The following is a 25,975-nucleotide window of genomic DNA, read 5'->3' as shown; positions in this document are numbered from 1 at the left end:
ATCACTTATAGTTTGTAGTTTCTGCTTACTGAATTTGAATTTCTGTATGTGTGCATGTGTGTGTGTTTCAATGGCACAGAATTCACAATGCGCTTATTTGGGGACAGCACCCTAGCTTTTCCATGCACTGGAGCAAGCATGGATTACAACAGTAAGGGAGATGAAAGAGCCAAATCATGTTAGCCATAGTGTATGCAGGCTAATGATTATGAAAATGCCAATTCTATAGGAGAATTGGGTCCCTTGGATTGCTGTCTCATGCAGAATAAACTCTGGGATCTCTGTATGATCAGGGACAGCAACAGTGAATAAGGGATAATGGTGGGGGTAGATGGATACAGGCAGCAATTCTTTACCAGGGCAGATAGGGCACTTAGAAATCCCAATTCTCTTCCCCACAAATATGTAAGGGAACGGCAGAACAAATTTATCTCTCTCTGGTTTTCTGGACAGCTGATGTCATGGTTGAATGAACCAAGGGATGTATGGACAATGGTAGCGAATGGGAAGGACATGGAAGATTTACAGAGCAGTGGGCCATTACAGAGGAGAGAGATTATTATAGTGTATTGCACTGAAAACATTATTTTTACTCAAAGGGTTTTGTAAAGCTGGGACGTAAAGCACAGATATGGAAATGGCACAGCTAGGAATGAGACCTATGAGTCTTGACACCAAGGCCTCTAGCCTAAAGTTCATTTACCTTGAGCTCCACACACCACATTCCTTCTCCCATCTCTTCATCCTCCTTTCACCAAGTCTATGCTAACCTGGGATTCCTGACACCCAATGCAAGCTCCTGCATACAGTCGCCTTTGAAACCAGATGCCTTAGGGTCTAAGGCACAGGTAGGGTAGCTATTTGCATTTCCTTATGTAAAAAGTCAACATGGTACAAACAAAGCTTTCCTAAACCAAAGCTAGTCAATGTAGTACCCTCCAGATGTTTTTGGGCTACAACTCCCCAAGGCAGCATTGCTAATAGTCAGGGATGATGGGAACCATAGTCCAAAAACATCTGGAGGGTACTAGATTTTTTACCCCGCCCTACCTAATTGCTTGGCCTTACACGATGAGCCTAATACTGCCAATAACCACTTTTAACAACTCCATCTGCATCAAGGCTAATTAGATTTTTGCCCCCATTCAGAAACGGTTCATCAGTGTGCTGCTCTTCTCCAGCCATAACATGATCGTTGCAAATCATCCCATGACAGGAGGCATGGACTGCAGTGTGGACTCACAATGGTTCCATATTTTCCTGTGACTCTCTACAACTTAGGACTAGATTTCAATATTTCATTGAGAAGAAGTTAGCAGTGGTGGCTTTTTCAAAACATGGTCACTTGTGCCTCCTGTCTGAAGAATAGCAAAATGCAAGAGGTATTCTGTGAATGCAGCCTGCACCCTAACTGCAATACCACCAAGTCTCTTCAAATTCCTCCTAAGGAATTTTATTCTTCTCTGACCAGCATGTACTTAGTTGAGTTGTTGTTCTTATCCTGGGGTTGTCACAATTAACTGAGGCATGAAAGTAGTTAGATACCAAGGATGACTTTCCCTCTAGGTGGGAAAAAGGGCTTAGCTTAGTAGTACAACAAATTGTTTGCAGGTCTTGGATTCAATCTCTGGCATCTCTGGTTGAAGGGTCTCAGGAAACAAAAGCTGGGAAAGTCATTAGCCCAATACCTTGAAGAACCTCTGCCACACATTTGGGCTAGGTAGACTTGATTTACTGCAACTTTGCATATTCTTATAGAACTGCAGAGTTGGAAGGGACCCAAAGGTTAATCTAGTTAAACTCCCTGCAATGCTCCTTTTTGATATTTGTGTGCAGCAAACAGCAGTTACTATGACTGTCACAGCATATTTAATTTGTGTGGAGGGCCTCCCATCTGTATCAGCACCTTAGCAAGTATACAGTATAGTTTGTTGGTACTCACAGGCTTTAGCTTTCGACTGTTCCAGGACACAGGATATAGGTCAGTCTTGGAGTATATGCTTTGTACATAGAATGTCCCAAGTTCATTCACATGCATATGCAGTTAAAAGGATGAGGAAGCAGATGATGGGGGGAAACTTCTGCCTAAGACCTCGAAAAGCCACTTCCAATCAAAGTAAGTGAGCAAACAATACTGGGCTTCAGGTAAGCATATGAAATCCAGATTGTTCATAGATATATATTCAACACTGGGCTGACTATTAATGTGTATGTGGCTGACAGGGCAGGAGAACATTTTCTTTTAGCCTTTCAAATCTTCTAGTTGTTAACTGGTGGTTGGGTTTTTTAAAGCACATGTTTTTACCTTTCACCTGCCCTCTTTCCATATCTTTCCACTATCCAATGTATTGCTTCTTCAGTTAAATAGTATTCAAGCCAAATAACTCACGTTTCTTAAACAGCTACTGTTTTAGTAGCATATTGTCATACTCAAATTATAATAAATGATTGCAGATCTCTAAAAAACTGTAGCCGACTTTGCGTTTTCATTGTCATATTCGTATTCAGCGCCTCAAAATCTATAAGAAATGGCTACTTTTATCTCAGAGGCATGACTTTTATCAAAAATTGTTATGCAGTGTTATCAGCCTATGAACTCTTCTGCCTCTTTGGCTGCAGGAACTGAGCGAAAGGAGATGAGAGGCAATACTGAGAGTGCCTTTAATTATCAAGAACTCAAGAGCTGTGACAAAAAGATGAGTGGAAAGAGAACACTTGGTTTCCCACCAATGATAGAGGAATAGAATTTGGAATTTCAACAGTAACAATATCAGGTTGTAGTTCTTATAGTGGTCCTGTAGGTGCAAACTTTCTTTAAAAGTTTGGGCAGGGTTTTTTTTGCTTTTGTTTTTATAAAAAGAAGTGTGTATGTTCTAATTTCTTCAAATCCAAAGCAATAATTTCTTCAAATCCAAAGCAATAATCAATGGCAGGTTAGTACAGCAAAAAAAAATTGGAGGTTTGCATTGAAGAGAAAGTCCGTTTGCCCTTCTGGCATGGGCGGCTTTGCAGGCAGGCCCCAAGCCGTTCTCGTGAACCGGCATATAGCAGGCCGGATTGCTCTCTGCTGCCAAATTGACCAATGGCAGCAGGGCCTTGTGGGTGTTCCCCTGGGCATGGGAACAACTGCCCAATGGTGGCACTTGACCCTGCGCTCAGTGCCAAGATAAATAGGCAGCCTGCCAGGGCATTTGGCCTCTTCTTCCTTTTAATCAAACTGTAGGAAGATTGAGGACCTGATTTTCTATTCAAATATAGGCTGGCAAAGTAGTCTGGTGGTGCAAAGCAGTGACTGGATAATTTATTTTCCTGTGGAGCAACTACCATGGAGATTCTTCACTTGTTCAAGCCAGCTAATTGACAGGTGACTGGCAAATACATTTTCCAACAGCTTTCATATGAAGATTTAATTGTCTGACCCACATCGTAGATGTGCTGATATCAACGTAAGACAAAATCAAACTAGAAAGCATTTTTGCAACTTCCATGTGTGGGGTCAAAATATTAGCATCAGTTTTTGAACCAATTATTAAGAACTGGGGTAGTTGTTAAGAACCAGTATGAATGTGACAAAGCAATGCCTGCAGCAATTCAGATTCACTTTTAGCCCAAATCTCAGAAACAGTCATGGTTCAACGAAAGTCAATATACAATTCCTTATGGAGTTGCTGGCAGACTTGCACCCTATTGGAGATTACACAGAGACACTGGTTTATAAATCAGGGTCTTCTCAGAGCCTATTCACACGCCCATAATTAACAAAGCAAGACAATTTATACTAAAAGTGGGTGTGAATCTTGAATTACATGGAAATCACATGCTAATAGCTTCTGCCACTCGAAAAGTGACAGAAAAAATCAATGTGAAAGGTACATACCTGCATTATCTTTGTTCCTGTTACAATGGATGAACTTAATTAGCTTAAAATCTATGATCTGCATATTTATCATGTTCAGCAAATTTTTGCTTTTTAATAATGTCGAAGATGTTCAGGATTCTATGTGTCATTGGCACAGCAGTCACTCCAACTTATGGAAGAAGATATTTGTGTTTACAGACAACATATCCTCCTTGCATCTGTGCAGGATGAGAGCATTCTCCATGTTGGCATCCATCAGTCTCGCAAGTCAATGCAGCGCATATTCAGGGGTGAAGTCAAACTGTGTTAGCAGCACTGAAGTGACGTCCCTGAGGCACAAGCCTGGGCAGTGTGTATGGATGAATGACAAATTGTTTGTGGGAAGAGTGTTTCTCCAACTTCCTGTAGGCAGACAGTGTGGTCACATCTCTACTGCACTGAAAGAGTTATTTTATCTGCTATATTATAATGTGATGAATGAACTGCAGGAATGAACTGCTTGGCTCACTTTTAAGAAAGCTGAACTTTAAAGACAAACCTAAAGTCACTGGACAGATGAGAGCCTGACATCATATCCAGATTTTGCCTGTCCTGCAAAGATCAGACAGATTTTTGTGCATGAAACATAGCTGAATATATAGCTGAAGTGAACATTTCATTGTAAGATGAACTCAATAATTTTTAGTCCTTGATTCTGTATTTGATCGTATTGTTTTCAAATGTAATTATATTTTTTTGTGATTTTGCAATTGTCATAACTTTTGGCACAGCTTATAAAATCTAATAAAATTTTGGTTAACATTTCTTGATCTAGATGGTTCTACTTACTAGGAGGCTGAGAAGAATGAGAAGATCACGTTGATTTTGGTGTCTGCCTTGATTCATCAGGATGGAACGATCCTTGTTGAAATGTCCCACACACAAAGTTTTTATTTGGTTCAATATGCAGACCTGGCTTTGGAATTTTGTATCTCTGACAGAACAGTTTGATTTCAATGATCATCTTTATGTAAACGACATTCAAGTTTATCTTTCTGTTTCTGCCTTTTTGCTTTTTCTGGTTGGAACACCCAGAGACAACTTAAAAAACACTATATAGAATTTGTTGTCTTGTCCTGTAAACCTTCTGTTTCTTCATCTGACAAATAATATACTTGTCATTCTTCCTAATTTTATTGTCTTGAGTTTTATTTTTTACTGTCCTCTTTCATTCTCAAATATCCTGTTTCTAATTCAGGCAGGTGTTATATTTTAACCTCACCAAAATTTACACCTGTCTCTCAGTTGATGCTTTAACTTCTCAGCAACACTCTTCACAGTCTTATCCATCCTTATTTAACTTCTTTATATGTCATAATGCTCTGCATAATTATCTTATTTTGTTTTAAGTCACAGATAGCCTTGGCTATGTCTTGTCTTTGATTCTTCTCATTTGCTTCCTCCAATGAATGGAATTCTCTTTCTCCTCTTGCCCATTACACCTCTCTCTGCTTCTCAAAAAAATCACATCCTCCTCAAGACTACTGTAGTAGTCACAGTAGTATCAAAACATCAGAGTGATTATTGTTACTTCTTTCAAATTAATCCGCATCCAATATTCTCCATCAGACTTACTGCTTTAAAAGTAATTCATTTATACATATCGTCTCTATTAAGCATGTTCAATTCATAAGATACAGTCAAACTGGCTGAGAAATTCATGTTTTCTCACTGAGTAAGATTATGACCATTCCAACAGAAGAATAACACCCTTCCCCTGCTCCTAAACCCAAATGAAAACATATCACAAAAAGGACCTACCAAGATGTTGAAAGAGCTGTCATGTTTACTTCAGTAGCAAGATGCAGTTGGAGAATGATCACACTTCTCTTATGGCTTCCACTTTGGTTACCAAAAAATGCAGGAACCATGTGGAAGGGGTAGAATTACATGTGAAGAACCACACAAGCACCAGAGATCGGAAAGGTGTGGTGGCACTTGCATAGCTGTGCAATTCACCCCTCCCACAAGGTTCTTCCATTGGCAGAGCAATGTGAGCAAACTGACCTCATCTCTCCCAGCACTGAGTAAGATTATGACCATTCCAACAGAAGAATAACACCCTTCCCCTGCTCCTAAACCCAAATGAAAACATATCACAAAAAGGACCTACCAAGATGTTGAAAGAGCTGTCATGTTTACTTCAGTAGCAAGATGCAGTTGGAGAATGATCACACTTCTCTTATGGCTTCCACTTTGGTTACCAAAAAATGCAGGAACCATGTGGAAGGGGTAGAATTACATGTGAAGAACCACACAAGCACCAGAGATCGGAAAGGTGTGGTGGCACTTGCATAGCTGTGCAATTCACCCCTCCCACAAGGTTCTTCCATTGGCAGAGCAATGTGAGCAAACTGACCTCATCTCTCCCAGCACTGAGTAAGATTATGACCATTCCAACAGAAGAATAACACCCTTCCCCTGCTCCTAAACCCAAATGAAAACATATCACAAAAAGGACCTACCAAGATGTTGAAAGAGCTGTCATGTTTACTTCAGTAGCAAGATGCAGTTGGAGAATGATCACACTTCTCTTATGGCTTCCACTTTGGTTACCAAAAAATGCAGGAACCATGTGGAAGGGGTAGAATTACATGTGAAGAACCACACAAGCACCAGAGATCGGAAAGGTGTGGTGGCACTTGCATAGCTGTGCAATTCACCCCTCCCACAAGGTTCTTCCATTGGCAGAGCAATGTGAGCAAACTGACCTCATCTCTCCCAGCACTCTGATCATTTCACGTATGTTTCAGTGCAACGACTGGTCTGATATTATAGTCTGAAGGAAGTATTAGTTGCTGGCTGCCATCAGGATACAGTAGTATAATCTTTCATCTGAAAAACCTATTTCAGTTACTGCCTCCTACTCACCATGGCCCTTTCAAACATTCATCTTTACTTACTGCTCTTGCTTGGGTGGATTTGAGTACCCTCTCCCCAAATCTTCCTACATTTCTCATCCTATAGTGGCATGTTCACTACACAGTTTCTGTGGCATCAGACTGCACTGAAACCTTTACTACAGAGTCTATCCCCACTGATAAAACTGGCAGAGTTTTATATCTTCCCCCTTCTCCCCACACTAAACTTACAGAATCCAAGGACCCCTTCAAGTGAGAGTGAGCTTTTCAATACCTGTGCCATGAACCAGCAATAGAAACCCAATGGTTCAGAAGGGTGAAAGAGAGATCACACACATAACATAGAAAATGTGAGAGGGGAAGCTCTGGGTATGAGTGGTAGACTTAGGGAAGAAAAGGAGAAAGAAGATGTAGCTTGATGATCAGCTGCTGAGATGCATAAAAGGTTTAGGGTTAGAATATGAAGTTATGGAGGAGCAGAAGGGAAAAGCTTCTGATAGGTTAGAACTGCATTGACAGAGAAGGAGGCATGGAGCAGCAGAGAGAAGGGGGCAGAGAAAAAGGTTAGTTGCTGTTAATTCGTCTCTGGTTAAGAGTAGTGAACTACTTCCCCTTAGGTTGTGTTCTTTTGTAGGAAGTTACACCGTTATGGAGGCAGAAGCACTGAAAAGGCATGGGTGTCTGTTTTAAGTTATGCAAAGAGATCAAAAGAGCCATTAGAACAACTACAAGAACTTCCCCACCTCCCTTATTCTTTTATGGGCAGCCGGAAGGGCATGAGAGAGCAATTGCAACTGCAGAATGAACTGCAACCCATAGGCAAGTTGGTGGATGGAGCCCAAGACTTGAGTCTAACTTTTACCCAGAAGGAGCTCTACCTGGGCATGTGTTCTGTTGCTAGCCTGTACATGTGTAAGAGGTAATGAGTATAGTCCTGCACTTCTAGGCTCTTGTTAACTGGCAGCTGAAGGTGAATACTGTTTGTCTTGCACAAAAGTCTGAACTAATAAACTGGAGCTTAAACCATAATAAAACTCTGTGAAGACCCTCATAATACAAGCCCAATTCTACCAGTTTCAATTCATTTCCAGATAGATGGTTTTTCAAGTGTCAAGCACACTAACACCTGCAAGTCATGTGCCATGTTTTCTAATCCGGACAATGATTCCCACAAGCTCAAATGGCAGGTTGGTGACTGAGCAGGCTTAACATGGGTAGCATACCCTAGTGTACTGAAAAAGGACCATCATTCAAAATCCTATTTTTCATTATTCAGTATTGTTTCCTAAATTTATGCTTTAGTACTAAATTGCATTATCAGCTGCTGCCATATGAATGCAGCAACAAGTGGCCATGCCTATGCCATGGTTAAGGAGAGTGGTGTAGATCAAAAGTGATCTCCAGGATACATACAACAGAAAAACTTCAATTATGAAAAAAATGCATAGCAAGTGAGAACTCTAATTGCATACTGGTTAAATACGGAATCAAATGCTCAGAATGAGCTTTATAAATCATTATCAGTACCAAACTAGATGTGATGTTATTTATGTTATTTATTAATTAAATTTATACCCTGCTCTTCCTTTCAAAGAAGCCCAAGGCAGTGAACCACAAGGGATAAAATAATAAAACCATCTTTAGAACAATTCAAGTACAGATGCAGAATGGTAAAAATCTCATCTTAAAAGGCCTGATGAAAGAGGAAGATCTTCGTTAGGTGCAACTATCTACTATTTAAGGAAAGGGAATTCCAAATGGTAGGGCCCAATTCTGACATTGTACAGAATGGACCTTCTGAGGAGGCCCTCACCTGCAAAGCGCAATGATCCACTAGGTATCTAAGATGTAAGACAATCTTTTGGGTATCCTGGTCCCATGCTGTATAGGTCTTTATACAGCAAAACCAGCACCACAAACTTAGCCTGGTAGCTAAGCACCAGATTTTGCAACAGCTGCAGCTTCTGGACCAACCCCAAAGGCAAGCACACTGAAGTAAGTAATCCAGCCTGGAGGTCAGGGTATTCTGATCCAGAAATGGCTGTAGCTGTCTTACCAGTCGAAGCTGATAGAAGGCATTCCTAGCCACTGAGGTCACCTGGGTCTCTAATGACAAAGATGGATCCAGGAGTATCCCCAGTCTACAAACCTGCTTTTTTTGGGGGGGGGGTAGTATGACCCATACAAAGCAGGCAATTGACCAATTATCTGGACTTGGGAAACACTCACTACAGCACCTTCGTCTTGCTAGGATTCAGAGCTGGTTTACTGGCTCTTATCCAGCTCCTAGGCCAGGTAACAATCTATAGCTTGAACAGTCTCTCCTGATGTTATAGAGCAGAGCTAGGTAGCATCAGCATACTGATGCCACCTCAACCCAAATCTCCTAATGGTCACTTGTGTACCAAGGCACAGAACAGGCTCCACAATGCCTGGGAGGACACTCAGGAGCAACTAGGAACCCATATCCTTGGGAGGGGTGGCAAAGAGGACCATGGAGTAAATTTCATTGTCCTCACCTTCCTTGGTGACCTATCACTTTTCCATGGCTTTATCTCCCTCAATGAAAGTGAAGGTGACTTTGTCTTATCATTGCATAGGCTCTCATCATGTGCAGGAAACCACACATGCATTCTGGTCCCTTAACGCTATCCAATGTCTCCAGGATGCAGGGGGGTAGGGACAGATGGGGGCACTGCCTTTGTCTTTGGGACTCACAGTGCTATTCTTCTTAAAAAGAGGTGCCAGAACGCACCACGAACACCTCCCCTGTTCTCTTAGAATGGCAATGGAGCCCAAAAGAGAGGTGCCAGAACTGAGTTCTGGCTGGGGAAAAAGCCCTGGGAACTCCCAATGGAGCTCCTTAAGGGATGATACCATTTGCTGCACAAATGTTCCTGGGCTTTTATGTTTTGTGACACAGACAGAAACTGATGTAAGAGGTTACAAGACTGAGCCAGAAGCCCTCTGGTTCAGGCATGGGACCCTGTTCTTACAGCACTTACCAGGAACCTCAGCTGTCTAAGAGACAACAAAAGAGGAGAACAAGCAAGAAACTCAGGTACTCACTCCCAGTGAATATTTTCTCCAGTCAACCAATGCTGCAGCTGTAAATTCACTTATTTAACTCTGATATACTTGGTTGGTTGGTTTGCTTTTTTAAAAAAAACATAAATAGTGGTATGGAGGGCCCCCAAGTTGGTTTAGGATTGCGGACTGGGGAAGGGGGCAATGGGACAGTGGGATGGGGGGATTCTGATCTGGACCATAGCAGGGGCAAAGGCTTAAAGTGTCCCTCATGGTTTTGATCCAGCTCCTCCCTCTGCCTTAGCGGCTTATATTTTTTTAAGCGAGCATAACAGAGAAAATGAATGAATAAAGTCACATCTACTTTGACCCTCAGTCAGTGTTCCCTTGACAGAGGAATAAATTGTGAGGACAGTGACTTTCTTACTATCCTGTTTACATTTAATTTCCTGCTGTTTTGAAATATTTTGAAATTTATCTGGAATTTATCCAGATAATCTAAACCCAGATACAAGGAAATTAACTCATCTCTGCAAATTACCTCATGGAGTCTGAATAACGTGCTTCTGCTACCTGTGCTACCCCCACATTTCACATTACTTACAGGAGGTTGATCAGGAATTCCTGGGACAGTTCTGCTCATGCTGTGAAAGACACCAGGGGATTTTGGGTCCTGGATACTGCTGAACATGTGAGGTGCATTCAAGAAAGTTGGGAACCATAGAAACTTCATCTCATTGGGGGATTTTGTCTGAAATGGATGAGTGTGGGCAAACTTCTAGTTATATGCTACATTGTTCACCTGCATATATGGGCAGTTCAAGTGCATCATATACTTTCAACTAATGGGTATAACATTTTCTCTGCAGTGTTCCCTATATTGACACCAAAAAGCTCATCAACAGTCATATGTACTATGCTGCAACCTACCCCTGTAATGTGGTTAACTGGATTTTAACAGAGATTCAGGAGCTCCACTACAGTGTTATGGATCAAAGGGAAAGGTTGCCCAGGTAGAGGAAAACTGATGAATAGGTGCACAGGGCCATGCATTTTATTTATTTAGAAAATATTTCAATCCAATGGCATCAGTTCTTTCTGGAGAGTGCAGGTAATGGTGACTAATATCATTTTGATGCCCCGCACTAGAAGCGGACACACTGGCCTGATCAAAAGTACTCATAGTGCCATTAAATGTGTTTTGGATCTTTGGTCTCTCTTCCCCTTCCGGCTTTGTTCTTCCCAGTTCATTTGGGATATCTGTATTGGCTGGATAGTTTCAGAGCAATCACAGCTGTTTAAATTGTTTGGGGGGGGGGCGGGTGGCAAAGGGAATGGGAGGTGAAACATTTTAAAAGCAATGTCTCTTCTGCTAGATGCAGGAGGACAGGGTGGTGGCACTTTGATGGAGGATTTTGAGTAGGATCATGCACCTTGGAGTTGTTTCTTACCCACCCAACATTTATTGGCCATAATGGAGTCTCTGAAACATGAAACGCTAACGGTACTGAACGGACACACTGTTACTGCTCAAGAAATTGTATTGAGAAGGGGGAAGAAATGTACAAAAATTATAGCTTTTGTATTTTTGTTGTTGAAAAAAAATAATTAAAAATGAAGCTAACTTGAAATATGCCTTGTTTATTTCTTAAAAATTATTCTACCTTATAAGCAACACGGGCAGGGCATTTCTTCCCTAGCCCCAGGGGTGGAGACATGTGTCTCAGCATCTCATACATGTCCATGAAAGTCATCCGGCCCCTGGGAGCAAAAAATTAAAAATAAAAACAACCAAAAAAAATTAATAATAATTAAAAAAGGAAAAAATACACAGAAAAATAGAAAAGAGAGAGAGATGCAAAGAAGAGAAAAATATTGGAAATCAATTGGAAAAGAAAAAAATGGAAGATAAAAATGTAAAGATTACTGTGCTGCTTGTCAGCCAAGAGTTCAAATATGCTTGATCTTCATGGACGACTGGGAGTAGAAAGATGGCTCCTCAAACTGGCTGTGATCCAGCAAAATGCTTAAGTGCAAGCTCCGTACTTACAGAGCTAGCGTTCCCATTGCAAAAGGGACAGGTTTAACTTAAGCATGTGCCTCCATCTAGTTTACTCAGCCTCAGGTTATAAATGCAGACCACAATCCTCCATGGGCTTATAGGCCCAAGGAGTGCAGAGTCAGGTCCTCTTAGTAATGAAGATCCACAGAAAGAAGGAGAGAAAGAGAAAGACAGATTGAGATGAGAAAGCCCCTCTTTGCCAATGTGGGAGGAGGGCAGAGTGCAGGAAGAGAAGGTGGAGGGAAAGGGGGGGTGGAAAGAAGTGGGGAGGGGAGGGGGGGGAAATGGCAGAGGTGTCAATGGAGTCTCTGTCCTCCCCAAATGAAGTATTAATGTGCAGAGAGTGGTGGAGGTGAGTAGAGAGAGAGAGACTCATAGAACCCTCCAGGCCTAGCTCCAGCTAACAGCAAGCAGAGATGGTTCAAGGTAACCGGTATGCTCCATGCGTTACTGGTCTGGGTGGCAGCATCATTTCACGCATTCTGTTGGCTAATTACATTAAATTACTCTTGAAAGTGCAATATATATAGATAGGTATGTGTACAGATATATATAGATATATATATATGAAATATATATATTAAAGAAATCATAAGCAACATTCATTCCGTTGATGCTAGCAGGTTTTAGTGTAAGTCAAACCTTGCAAGCAACCCTATGAGGGCATTTCTTGCCTAAGCCCAGGGGGGGAGATATTACACGTAATAAACTGTACATATCCTTATAATGAATTCGGCCACTGCAAGAAGAATACACGGGGGTTAGTGCAGACGCTACAGGGCAAGAGAAACACATACACTGTCATGAACACACAGAACATAGCAGGACTGCCGGCTAGAGACCTTCAGTCCAGCCATACCACCCCCCACAGGGCTTATGGAGAAACTGTACATTCCCATTGGTGGCAGCAGGGGGAAAGGGGCTTCTCAGAGCTGTGCAGCCCAGGTTTTGCTGCAGCTCTATTGGGTTCTCCATCAGTACTGGGAAAGAAGATGAGCCAGTACCATTTTCATTAATATATAGGGTGACAGGAAGATAGGGGAATGACACACAACTATGCAGCATGGTGAGATTTATCAAAGGTCATGTGTCAAGTGTGAGCTGAGGTCCCAACTTGGGTATTTCTTCCATTAGGCATTGCTGCCTTTCTGTAACTCACAATGGACGCTTTAAAACCAGTCATTGTGCCATGGACTCTAGGAGCCCTGGGCTTCCCATTCCAACATTTTTCTTCCTTATTAATAAATGCATAGAAACCAGTGCTCAGGCGGGGGCAGACCTGGTTTTCCTGCCCCTGCATGGCACAGGCTCCCTGATGAACACTCCCTCAGCTGGGCTTGGCAGGTTTTGCCAGTTAGGGCTGGCAGCGTAAACAAACACATTAAACCTGGACACAACGGGCATTCATTCTCAACAGGTCACAGGGGTGACAAACGATACCAAGAGAACGCTGGGTGGACCTTCTGTTAGGTGCCAATTATCACAACTCTGCTCACTGTGCCTGCTTGCAGCAGCAGAGTGCTTGGCCTCCTCCCCAGCAAACCATAAAAAAATTACAAGAATAGTTACACACCAGAATGATAGGCACACACATACACATGCTCTCTCTCTCTGTCTCACATACACACACACACACACACACACACACACAAACAAACAAACAAACAAACACCTCTCTACAGGCCAACATTTGAGAAGTGTGTCATTGATGGCTGAACAATACGTAACACTGGTAGGTTCTGTGACGGCTTCCAAGTCAGTACCACAATAACCCTTTTTTAGCTCACATACTACTAACATGACACAAAACATGAAGCATAGCCGCTACCATCAGAGGCTTCACTGAGATAAGTGTCTGGCTCAATAAATAAAAAAAAATTAAAAATTGTCCAGTAGCACCTTACAGACCAACTAAGTTGGTTCTGGGTATAAGCTTTCATGTGCATGCACACTTCTTCAGATACACATGTTTGGCTCAAGTGACACTAGTGATGTTACTCAGTTTTCCTACAGTAGAGGCTACATAGCCCACTAGGTAGACTAGGGAAATGGCAACAGGTATCCCTGGGCACAAGGGGCCATACATCATGCCCTTTTGGACATATGGGATAATGTAAGGATGTGTGTGTGTGTGGAGTTGACAGAGTCCAGCTGCAAAAACCTAAAATTAAAAGAGGAAATGTTAATCAGAGATAACCCCCCCCCCCATATCTGCTTCTTGCAATCTCTTGTTCCTAGTGAGACCCACAGAAATTAGCCAACAGGAATGGGAATGGCAGAGTGGCAGTGGCCACAGATCCACACTGACTGGAACTCAGCTAAGGTGGGTGACTCACAATGGAGCTGCATGCAAACAGGGGCAGTGGCTCCAGTCTCTGCCTCAGATTAGGCTTCTGCCTTTCTCTCACATCATTACAGATAAGGACTGTATCTACCAATATGACATCATATCTTCGCTCTGTTAGAGTAGAACAAGCATAAGACTATTTTTCTTTTGTAGTCCTAAATATTGTTTCCCTTCCTGAGATGAACAAAAATGCAGGAGTCGATGCTCCTACCAACCAATGCACTTCTTGTGTGAAAGTAATGTAGAGAGCATAGGTGTCTTAGCTTTCACACTGCTAAATCTCTTTCCTAATAGAGTTGGAATCAGCAGAACCCAGGAATCTGAAGCTGTAGCCTCCCTGTCCAGCTTCTAAGGCCTAATTCTTCTCCATCCCCTGCCCCTGTTTTCCTTACTAAGGAGAGTTTTCCCCAAGCATGGATCAATTTGATCCACTTTCCCAAGCTTTTGCTTGGTGTGGGGCAATGGCTGTGAGTACAGTATTGGGAACGGCCAGGTAGGCATGTCCTTACCAGGCAGCAGGATCATACTCAGCCCACACACGCACATACTCGTCCAGATGGTGGGGCCCCAAAATGGAAGAATCACGCGTCAGATACTCAAAGTTGTCCATGATAACAGCCACAAAAAGGTTCAACATCTGCAATATCAAGAAGGCACACAGATGGATACAGACATGTTAAGTAACTGGTGAAATGCTCAATAATGCTGAGAATTATCATCTTGCTGCAAACCAAGGCTTAGGCCCAGAGTCTATGTGACCTCAAGTAACTAGAGAGAGGGACCAACATAGTAAATAGTGGCACACCCCTTCACCTCTCCCCCCCCCCCCCCACATTGCATATTAGCAACGGTAACATGAACAAACTTATATATGCAGATATGCAGGCACAAAAGTAACATTTTAAAACTTGAAATGAGCATACCTGTGAGTAGAGCAATATAACTTACCATTTACCTGCTGACATTCTCTCTTACACATACATACAATTCGCCACAAAGCAAAGGCTGCTGCCTACCTCAAGCCACCTCCTGTGGTTGCAACCACCACTGCCACACTAGATCATGCTTGGGAGCTGCAGGTCCTTCTTGCAGCTACCAAACAGCCTGTTCCTCATTTGAGAAATGAAGCTGCAATTCACTCCAAAGCTGTCCTTCCCTGACTCTAGAGTGCAAATGGCAGAAAATCATATACTAACAGCTAACTGAATTCTCTGAATATTGGCTTATGAAGCCAAAACGGTATAATCCACACACAAGCAGGTGTGACAGAAAACCCCAGGTTTGCAGAAGGACAAAAAAGCTTCCTTTTTTAAACCATAATTTCCCAGTTTTGTGTTCTCCCCCAGGCCTGCAACAACCACCAGCTAGCATTCCTGAGCAAGCATAGCCCTCAGTGTGTGTTGCAGAGGACTCAACAGTTCAATAAGGACTAAGCTTGCTCAGTAGCCATGGAATGTTGCCTGATGGTGGGAGGAAAAACAACATGGAAAATCAGAGGGGAGGGGAAATTGAATGGGGTATCCTCAAAGAGCTCTTGGCTAGCTGACTAAAATCCTGAACTGGAAGACTCCATATTGCAAGTACTACTTGTTACTGGTACTACTTGTTAGCTACAAAATACAGCAGCTCTTCATTCGAGTGGAGATACCACACTGGGTTTTATTGCTTCAGAGCTTCAGGTATCCTCTCCCACTAGTACCACTAATTGGTGGGAGAACAGATGTTGACCATTGTTGGAGCCATTCCCCAAGCTCCTCCTTCACCAATCAGGACTGACCAACCATAGAGGCAAACTAAGCAACTGCCTAGAGTGCCTATATTCCTGGGAGACAGATAAAGATACTTGAGTGTTCCTGCTGGAATTGCTCAGTATCTACAGCAGTAAAAACACACACTTAAAAACCATTAAAAACAGCTCTTTTTACAAATGCAGAGAGAAGGGGGAATATAAGTAAATTTTATGATCTGATTCAAGATACAGAACAAACAACCAGTTATTTTATGGAAAAAAATTAGAAAGCATATGGGTATGAAATAAATACATATAAATGGAAATAAATATGAGCTCATAGTCTTCAAAGGTAATCAGCTGATTTAAAGTAAAATTATTATAAAAATCAGTATTAATGGGAGTGTGCCCCTTATAAGTTGAATTTGATATAGAATACTGATGAGGACAAACTGTTGGAGATGTGGGGAAAGAAAAGCAGACTTTATACATATTTTTGGTGTGTGTCCTATTATTCAATCTGTTTTGAAAACAATCCTTAATACTACTATGGATTATCTTATGCCTCATTATCTTAGGACTGTATTTTTAGGATTTAAAAAAAAATTAATTTCATAAAATGACTTGGAGGTGGTAGTTAATTTATTAACAGCCACAAAAATAACAATTGCCAAGTATTGGAAAAGCGGAATACACCATCTTTATTAGAGTGGATAGAGAAGGTATGGTCTATCATAACAATGACTTAACTTATTTTAACAGAACACATGTAAACCAATCAAACAAAATCATGGAAAAATGGGCAATGTTCATTATGTTCTAGAATTATAAATAACAGGGCAATGTATATATGACGCTTTCAACTGATTGTACTTTTACAAGATATGTCAATAAAAATACTAATAATTAAAAAAATCAAACTCTCACATGGTACAAGACTATGTGGGGAGAAGTGTATTGTTCATCAACAGGGATTGTACAGGTACCAGCTAATAAAAGTATATGATAGTTGCACAACCACAGAAGTGCTCGCTGGAGGGAAAGTTGCATTCTCCATATGATTAATATTTGAATGCTAGAAAAAAGCGATCTTCCTCTGGCAAAACACCCAAATGTCTATAATGCTATTAGGAATGCCTTCTCTGATTGACACTTATGGCACTTAAAAATACGTGTGTGCCAATCTAACACACTAAAAGCACACAATACCTATTTACCCACCTTCCCCATTCATCCCCTTTGCTCATTCTGTTACTGTACAGTTGATAATAATGAAAAACATTGTCTCTAAAAACAAACAGCCCTGTAACTCCTGCATCATGTTGTGGAAAGATGTCCTAATCTCCACAACAAGTGTTCACTACTGCATAATGAAACTGTCACCTTAGAAAGGTGGTCTGCTGGCATCCTGGTTCTATCAAACTGTCCCCCCCGCCCACCTTTATGAATTTTGACTCACCAGGAAAGAGCACAAGAAGATGAAGGAAACAAAATAGAAGTATGCAAATTCATTGCCACACTCTTTGCCTTTGAGTTCTGCTTTCTCATCACAGAGCTTTCCACTCAGACAGGAGAGCATGATCTCATGCCAAGCCTCACCTGTGGCACTTCTAAGAAAGCGAGAAGAGAAAAAGAAGACAGTGAGCATTGGGGATCCACCACAGCTGGGATGGCAGCATCTCCATATCAATAAAGGTCCATAACAACCAATAAAGGTCCATAAGCTTTTGGGGTCTCACAACAGAACTGTAGCTACCTCCAGAACACATGGGTGGTAGTTACAGAAAAATCCCTTGACTGTGATGTAGAAGCTTGTTAATACAGGGATTTTTCATTGAGTCTGTTGATTCAGTCACTTTTTGGATGAGCAAAAGAAGTATTGTATAGTGCAATCTCTGATCCTTTAATGAAATACACTCAGTTTGTTTTAGGTACAGCTACTGCCCTGCATCTAGGAGACTGTACATCTTTTGCATTGGGCAGGGCCTTGGCTAGATGAAGTGGGCTTCCTGCGCATGAATAAGGTCTGGGCCTCACCTAAAGAGAAGCATTAGGGCTTGAAAGAATGTGCGGAAATTGTTGTGCTCGGTGATGGCAGGTTTCTCATCTTCGGACATATCTTCATCAATCTCAATGCTAATGTTACCAAAGACCTGAGAAGACAAACAAATAAAAACAAAATGAAGAAAAAGCCTTGAAATACAAAAGATCAAAAAAGAAAACTTCAGGAAAGAGTAGGTTTCCAAACATTGCTATCTAGTGGTGGTAGAGCCATTGCTTGTAGCAATGGATGTAGGTCACCTATCAGCGAGGCTAGGTGGGGCTCATTTTCATGTTTGGAGAGGAAATGAAAAGGTAATCTGTTCCTGACCACAGCCTACATGGACTAGGGACAACAAAAGGCCAGAACAGGCTGCCAGCAGTTGAAGCCAACCCCAGGCAGTTTACTGTGGGGCTGGTTACAAGGACAGACTGAATGTAAGGTATCCCAGCAAAAAACAACTTGCAGAATTCTTCCAGTACCAGTCACCTTAAATAGTCCTGCAGCAAAGTGGGTGCTTCAGGATGAATACTTAAAGGGGATGTGCCTCATTCTCTGACATCAAATCTCTTCTGATAGCAGGAGTGGGACAGTGCAGTTGTACACTAAGCTTTTATAAGGCAAGGTAAGGCAATACTACAGGGACAACACTCATCCTAACCTGGAATGCTGTTATAACAATGAGGATGAAAGGCACCAAGCTGTCTGTCTTCAGCTTGTACTAGGGTTTATTGTACAAGCAGGAAGACCTCAGGCATGTTGCAAGGGTGAGGTAGATGTTCTTGACATTGACACTACAATGTGCTAGAACGCTCCATAAGTTAAGTCTTCTGCAGTTTGGGGGCAGCTCCCAACTAGGCTGGTCCTCACTTTACAAGTTCAAAGGCTCCAGCACAAAAACAGCAGTATGTTAGTGTACCTAAGCTAAGCACTAGAGGCATTGCAGCATTCATGGTGAAACCCAGCATGGGATAGTAGCTTACTGGCACTTACCTGCATTCCAATAATCGCATAAATGAAGAAGAGCATTGCAATCAGCAGACACACATACGGAAGGGCCTAGTGAGGGGAAAACATGAGCATACATTATTCTTTTTTTAAGTTTCACATTTTGTGTGTGTGTACCACACTTGTTTTACTGGGAATATGGCTCCCTTCTTCTTACAAACTGATTGCTGTCACTGAATCAATGAAAGAAACTGCTTGTAGGCCAGTCTTCCCCACCCTGCTGCCCTACAACTACATCAGCCTCAGTCAGTATGGTCAATGGTCAGGAATGAAGGAGGATGGGAGTCAACTGGAGGGACCATGTTGAAGAAGGCTGTTGTAGACTCTATCACTCCTTCCTCCAATCCCTGCCACATCGTGACTACAGAAATCGTGCAGTGATTACTTACCCATGCAAAAGGGTGAGTTAATGGAAAGCTACTCATGAAACATGATTCAACTTCAACAACATGAAAGAAAGTATTCATGATTCAAAGTGCATGATAAGAGGTGGTGAATGAACAGAGAAATAAACAGGTAGATGAATGAGGTTGGATGTCTCTAGCTATAATCTCCTAAACTTTCTGCACTCCTACTACTTCCCTCCCTTTCTATCTCAACCACCCACAACTTCAAATCTCAAGGAATCCAAGTTAGTAGCTCAATCCTAAAGCCCTTTGTTATTACCTTAAAGGACTGGACAAAGGTCCAGAGCAGGATGCGGATGGTGTAGCCTTGTCGGAGCAGCTTAATGAGACGGGCAGCTCGAAACAGCCTAAGGAAACTCAGGTTGATGAAGTTGTTCTGGGGAGATGAAGGGAAAGTGGCATTAGCTGGATCAGGGTGGGGATGCGGTGACCACAGACTCAGGGGGTTGGTAAGAAAACAAATGCAAACCAACTCTGCAGTGGTTAGTAAGGATCACTGAATAGCAAAGAAAGGGAGAGGGATCACACACATGAAGAAAATTAGCATGATAATAAGGCCACCCCTCTACTTGGAAAATCATCCATTTGGAAAATCAGTGATAATTCATTAGCACATGATTACATTTTTTAAAAATATACCCACAACCAAATGCACTGATATTTTTTGACACAAGCAGGCAGAACATTATTGTGTGGCCTCACATCACACATGTTCTGTGCACACAAATCTGGAGAGAGGAGAAAGCAAGACAAGTGCCAGTGAGGAAGAAGAGAGCTGAGAAATGTCTGGAGACTTGCACTCATATCATTCTCGATGGAAAATGCATCTGTTCTGTGCACCCAACAGGTGTTGGGCCACACCCCAAGCCCTGAAGGAAGAGCTTAGTTCAACAAATTTGTAGCTAAAAGAAGGATTTGTGATTCTGGCAAGATAGGAAAAACATTCTCCTGTTGGGTTCACCAAGATGCATTTTTATCTGTCTCCTTCAGAGGAAATGGCATATAAGCTTCTGGGATAAAACGAATACATTGAAGTGTGACAATGTACTGCTTAGTTGCAAAGTGTTCTATGGCCAGACACCCACAGCCCCTGAGAGCGAAAGATGCCCAAGGTTTCTGAGGGTTAGGATATCACCTGAGTTTGGACAATAGAATATTGATGTATGTGTTTGTGTATCTCTAGTAACTACCACTGAGACCTTCAGACACTTTCTAAAAAAGAGTTCCAGTAAAGGTTGGAAGAAGGGCCTAGCACAGAAAAAGATAAACTTAGATACAAAATGCCAACTTATATTTAACTCATGTAAGAAACACATGAGCTTTATCCCTGGGCAAAAGCCCTTGAACAGGAACCTGTATTTTAGCCCCAGTATGAACGGTTAAGTGCTTTAGTAATCTATGCGCCATGGACCCTTCCTGGGTTTTGATATTGAACTCAATGGAACCACACTTTGATCTCACTGGAACCCGAATTGCATGTTCAAGCAATGAGAACACTGTAAAGGGACAACCTGGCTGGCTCTAACGGTTCCAAAGAGAATTACCATGTGGCTTCACCATAGTACACTAAACAGTGAAGTGATCTGGCGGATTGAGTGTGTAGGGATATCTATGCAACATACATCACAGGAATGAATGTAGTTGCACCAACATCTCCCTCAAGACTCATGAAAGTACCTGTGCTACAGCGCCCCTCATACACAAACTCCAAAGAAAACTGCACAAAAAAGACTCAGGCAATACACATGCCAAAAGATTGGTGTGACCACTCAACATGTACCGGCTTGCTACATGCCTTGCTCTATAATTATAAAACAAAGACTGAGGAATTGCCATGCAGTTACACAGTGGACATTATAAGTGTGTGATAACACAGTGGACATACAGTGTGGTTCTTGCAGCCAAATATATCCATGTACTGTAATAGGATTTATTTTCTCTTCCGAAAAGAACCTAATTGCTGCATCTTCACTCTTTATATGCATGTGTTTGCGTGTGTATTCCCAGAAGCTATAAGCCCATCCTTCTCCAACCCTCCAAAAAGGCTGTTCCTCTAATTGGGATTTCAGTGGACATGCATGGTGGCAGTAGTGGAGGTGGCTCTGTGACACATACAATGGGGTGAAACCAGTTTGTTAAAACTGCCATGCTCAGATCATGCAGGACAAACAAAGAATGATATTCATGCAGAGGGAAAGAGAGACAGGCAGGGGACCCACACCCATTTCCAGTTGGAAATATATGCCCACACAGACCATTAGGAATGGTGCCACACACCATTCTCTCTTTCCTATTAACCACCTGTATTCCAAAGTTCACTTCCTACATTACTTTTTAAGCCTATTCTAAGGTCAATATCTTAAGTGGACAATCTTTCAGCCAAAACATTTAGCTCTTTTGTTTAAACCAATATATATATTTCAGCGCTGCCCCTTGCCTTTTGAATCTTATTTCAGGACACAATGATGCAGTGAAAGCAAACTATTTAACCGGTGGAAAACTGTGTCAGACTAGATCTAGAAACACGCCCCCCCCCCCCCGGTTCCACTGTCTCTAGTCCTCCAAACCTCTCTTGCCTGCCCATTTCCTTTCAGACAAAATCCACAGTCCTAGCTCAGCTTTCTTCTTGTATCCTACTTTCTTCAGTTCCATTCCATGTCTCCACCTACAAATTTTACTGCATTTTTTCAGTCCACTCTACTTTGCCCCACACTTTTTATTCATCCTGTCTCTTTTGGCTAAGAGTCCTAGCACTCTCCTGCCCCAAACATACACCATACACCTGCCTCTTGATCTTACACATTGTAGAATTTCTTCACTGCCGCCTCCTCCTTTTCTTTTTTGCCTCAACTCCTGTTGCTGCTTTTTCCTAGCTCACCTGCCCTTCCTTCAGATTCCCTGCTTTCAGTCCATTTCCTACTCTGTACCATTCATTCTGCCTCCCTTCTTCTGAACACTTTAACACTAAGCTTCACTACAGGCCACTGTCAATTTACCCTCCCTCAGAAAAGCTGGACTTTAAGTAGCAATGTCCTTTCAGCAACTGAATATTTAGATCATTGTACCAAGTCAGCCAACCAGTATAGGAGGCATCACTGCTTCAAGCTATGCATTGTGTCTGTGATGTGTGTCTGTTTCAATTTGATTTATATTTATTATATATATGTCTGTTTCATTTTGAAGAGGTTTTCTCAACAGATTCCTCTTGAGATTTTGTTAAATATGTGAAACGGACGCACATGCAATCTTTCAAAATTAATGTCTACCCTAATCTTAAGAGGAGTATCGGTGTGTGTTAGAAAAGTAAGACTGAATGTGGCCCAGAGAAATAAAATTAAGGATTTCTCTTTGACTCACCCTCCACAACTGACTCTCAGGAAAAGGGATGTTAATATCCCTCTCAATACTCCTAAATGGGCTTGGGCTAATTTCCATAGTTATAATGATATTTTACTTCTTCTAAGGAATTGTTCCTCCTCAACTGACCAAAGCAGAGGTTGTCTGTGAATGGCTGAAAGTGTATGGAGAATACTAATATCACTGAGAGGACCTTGGGGTCAGTTCATGTGTGAGGAAATGTGTTTGCGTGTGTTGTGTTTAGGTGGTAAGTGGATACCCAGCTACAATTGTATGCATTAAGGGAAGGTTAAATGCGAAAAGTTTTGAGTGAATGGGCATGCCTGTGCACGCAGAATGAAGATGGGGGTGCAGGGCTTTTCTGTACTTGTGCAGATAGCTATTGACAAGTGGGATTTTTAGGTCTTCTATTTGACTGCGCACACACTGCAAAAACTATGTGCCTGGAGGTGATGCCAGATGATATGCAAAGTATCTTTAGCATTTCAACTGTGGTGGATGCTCCACCCATGGAAACTGTCATCAGGTATTGTATGTCATCAAGTAAGGCACTTGCATGTTGAAATCCCATCCCAAGTTTCCCCCCAGACAGGAACTGACACTGGCCCTGGGTCAGAACTCAGCAACTTGCAGATATAGCTTTCTATCTACCTCCATATCCTTTTAGAAAGCCTATCCACACTGATGCAAGTCTTAGATTAAATGCAATCATCTCTTTAGAGATTGGCACCACCAAGGCTGCAGTATTACTATACCATATCCCTCAATCAATCAATGTTTATTATGGCAAACAGCCAGCATATATACCACATCCCTGCTATGGGGTTACTGGAAGCCATATGTGAACCTGAATAAAATAAGTGACACAATATGGGGTAAGTGGGGGGACTAAAAGCGGAAGCTGCCCAGTAAACTGCAGGCATCTTTGGCTCAAAAGATCATGCAATGTGCCAAGAAGATGCTTTTGATTAATGTAAGGCACTTAGGCTTGAGAAAGTAATCAAACCAACCGGATCCTAGATGCAAACATTGAGATGGAGAGGATCAGAGAAGGTCAGGGAAGGGTGGGTGTTTTAATACCGCAAGTTGAGTTCCAACCAGCAAACGGAGAAATGCAGAAGGCAGTGATTTCATTTTTGGTGATGGGAGAGGGATCAGGGCAGGGAAGTTCAGAAATATTCATTAGCATGGACACACAGACCAGTTCATGGATGGACAGATGGATTTTTCATAGTGCATTTTGATTGGATGACATTTTCAGAGGGTGTTGCGCCAAAATAGAACAATATAAAGAGACAGCATGGAAAGAAGACAAAAGACAAAGTCATTATATATCATACATAGCCCTGGGGAAGGAGACCCCTAGCCCACCCTTCTCCCACACTCACGCCTTTCACCTGTCTTTCTGGAATTTAGGGAATCCATGACTTTAGCATTCTGATCTTCCTAACCAAAATATCTACACGTTTGGCTTTACCTACAGGCTTCCAGCATAAACAAAACTTTTGTTGACCCACCCATATTATTCTGGGAGGTAAGTGAGAGAGGGAAACTGAGGCACATATTGGAACAGGGACTTCCATGAGTCAGTGCTATTAATGAAAGTTACTTACCAACACAGTTCTTCAAAACCCATCTGTGAGGTCACTTCTTTGAGTCTGAGCACTATGTGTCCTTAGACTACCACCTTCTAAAATGTGAAACTTGTTGGAGTGACCTAATTTCCCCATCTTTCAGTGTGGTAAGTACTCAAAGAAATGCTATATGAACATAGTTGCATAATACGAAGTTGCAGTGTTCAAAGAGTTTGGGCATTCAAAGCAAAGCCAGGTACAATTACAGGAAGGCCCCTTGTAATTCAAGCTACTTGTAGGTAACTTTCACTTGCTCTTAGAGCAGCCATACAAATGGCCATCCAAGCGTACTGGAAATGTGTGGAAGCCTAACTACTTGGAAAAGATCACCCATATACGAACAAGTGGCAGAACAAATGTACACCACAGCTGTAGTAAAAAAGATGACCTAGCAACCACAGGGTTGAAATACCTACTGTGTTCTAAGCAGAACGTATGGGTTCATTTTAAATCTCCTTTGGGTGGTGGGAATTTAGATTGGGAAACCCACTTCCCACAGGCCTTTCCCATATGGGACTGCTAATTTAATTAGGGGGGGAAAACAAACAGAAGCCTAAACCATGGAAGATCCTGATCATGAATCTCCTACATCAGGTCTAGTTTGGCCCCAAGATAAAAGACTGAAAAAAGGCATAATAACCCAAAATGGTATTGGTGGTTGTACAACTTGCACTAAAGAAAGAGATCCATTCAGAATGTGGAGCACAATGAGGAGTTCATACCTATTTATACTGGAAGTTTTGCATTGTCTCTGGAAGGTCTCAGATTTTATCTCCTAACTGAAGTTCTGCCCTTGGATGGTGGTGGGAGATTTCCTGCACCTCTAGATGTCATTTTATTGTGCATTTATGATTTGTGTTCATGATTATGCTGGGGCAGCTACTCTGCTTTTGATACTGTTCACGTTTACAAAAAATTTGGGGCAGACATATTGCTTCGTTTCCAGTCTATCCATGTCCTGTAGTGTCTTGCCAAAATCCTGTAACTTTTTATACCACAGCTGTTCAGGGGGTAGGGTGTTGGTCCCATTTTTGTTGTGTTATAGTGCAAGAGTGCCCCTCCAGAAAACACTGGGAAAGAATCGTAGAATAACTTAAAAAAACAGAAGATGTGCGGCTGGTACAATATAAATCCACCACTAATGCACTATTAAAGCATCAATGACATGTTGCAGAACACATATGAAACCCCCCACCCACAGCAGTCTGGGGGGTTCCTAAGCATATTTAGTGGCCACAGAACATTAACAGACTATTGGAGGGTAGGAACCGAGGCTGCGATGGAACCAAGTGGTTAGCGTCCTGAGCAGCAACACTCCACATTGCAACATTTTGCTTTGACAAGACACTTTGAAGGCCAGCACTAGCTTTTGCAATCCTCATTTGAAGTGTTCTCAGTACATAGCTAAACTGTTCAGTGTTTCCTGTGTAATGCCATACTTTGTCAAAGTAAATTTAAATAACCCTTTAGGTCAAACAGAAATGAATCACTATGCCATATTGAGAAATCTAGAAGAATGGGTGTTCTTTAAACACCCTCATCACCTGTGAGGAAATGTGCATAAGTAATACATATGCTCCCTTGGTACACATACAGTGCGCACA

At 41.9% G+C, this 25,975-nt stretch overlaps 1 protein-coding gene across 15 annotated transcripts in view; it reads right to left on the bottom strand.

Moving 5' to 3' along the window:
* CACNA1A (calcium voltage-gated channel subunit alpha1 A) overlaps positions 1-25,975 on the bottom strand; it is a 261,713-nt gene that overhangs the window by 35,723 nt on the left and 200,015 nt on the right. For 13 of the 15 annotated variants that reach the window (XM_077924402.1, XM_077924392.1, XM_077924387.1 and 10 more), the window contains 6 exons: positions 19,640-19,756; positions 18,959-19,024; positions 17,962-18,077; positions 17,384-17,534; positions 14,705-14,832; positions 11,451-11,547 (listed from right to left, as the gene is read on the bottom strand). In XM_077924402.1, coding sequence (XP_077780528.1) covers positions 11,451-11,547; positions 14,705-14,832; positions 17,384-17,534; positions 17,962-18,077; positions 18,959-19,024; positions 19,640-19,756 — 675 coding nt within the window. Of the gene's footprint in view, positions 1-11,450; positions 11,548-12,490; positions 12,588-14,704; positions 14,833-17,383; positions 17,535-17,961; positions 18,078-18,958; positions 19,025-19,639; positions 19,757-25,975 lie in introns of all 15 variants that reach the window. The other 2 variants (XM_077924388.1, XM_077924395.1) reach the window with 1 other exon arrangement.

The sequence above is a fragment of the Podarcis muralis genome, chromosome 2 (genome assembly GCF_964188315.1).
Source record: "Podarcis muralis chromosome 2, rPodMur119.hap1.1, whole genome shotgun sequence".
Classification (NCBI taxonomy): domain Eukaryota; kingdom Metazoa; phylum Chordata; class Lepidosauria; order Squamata; family Lacertidae; genus Podarcis; species Podarcis muralis.
Note: the sequence above shows the minus strand (reverse complement) of the source record. Positions and strands in the feature narration are given on the sequence as shown.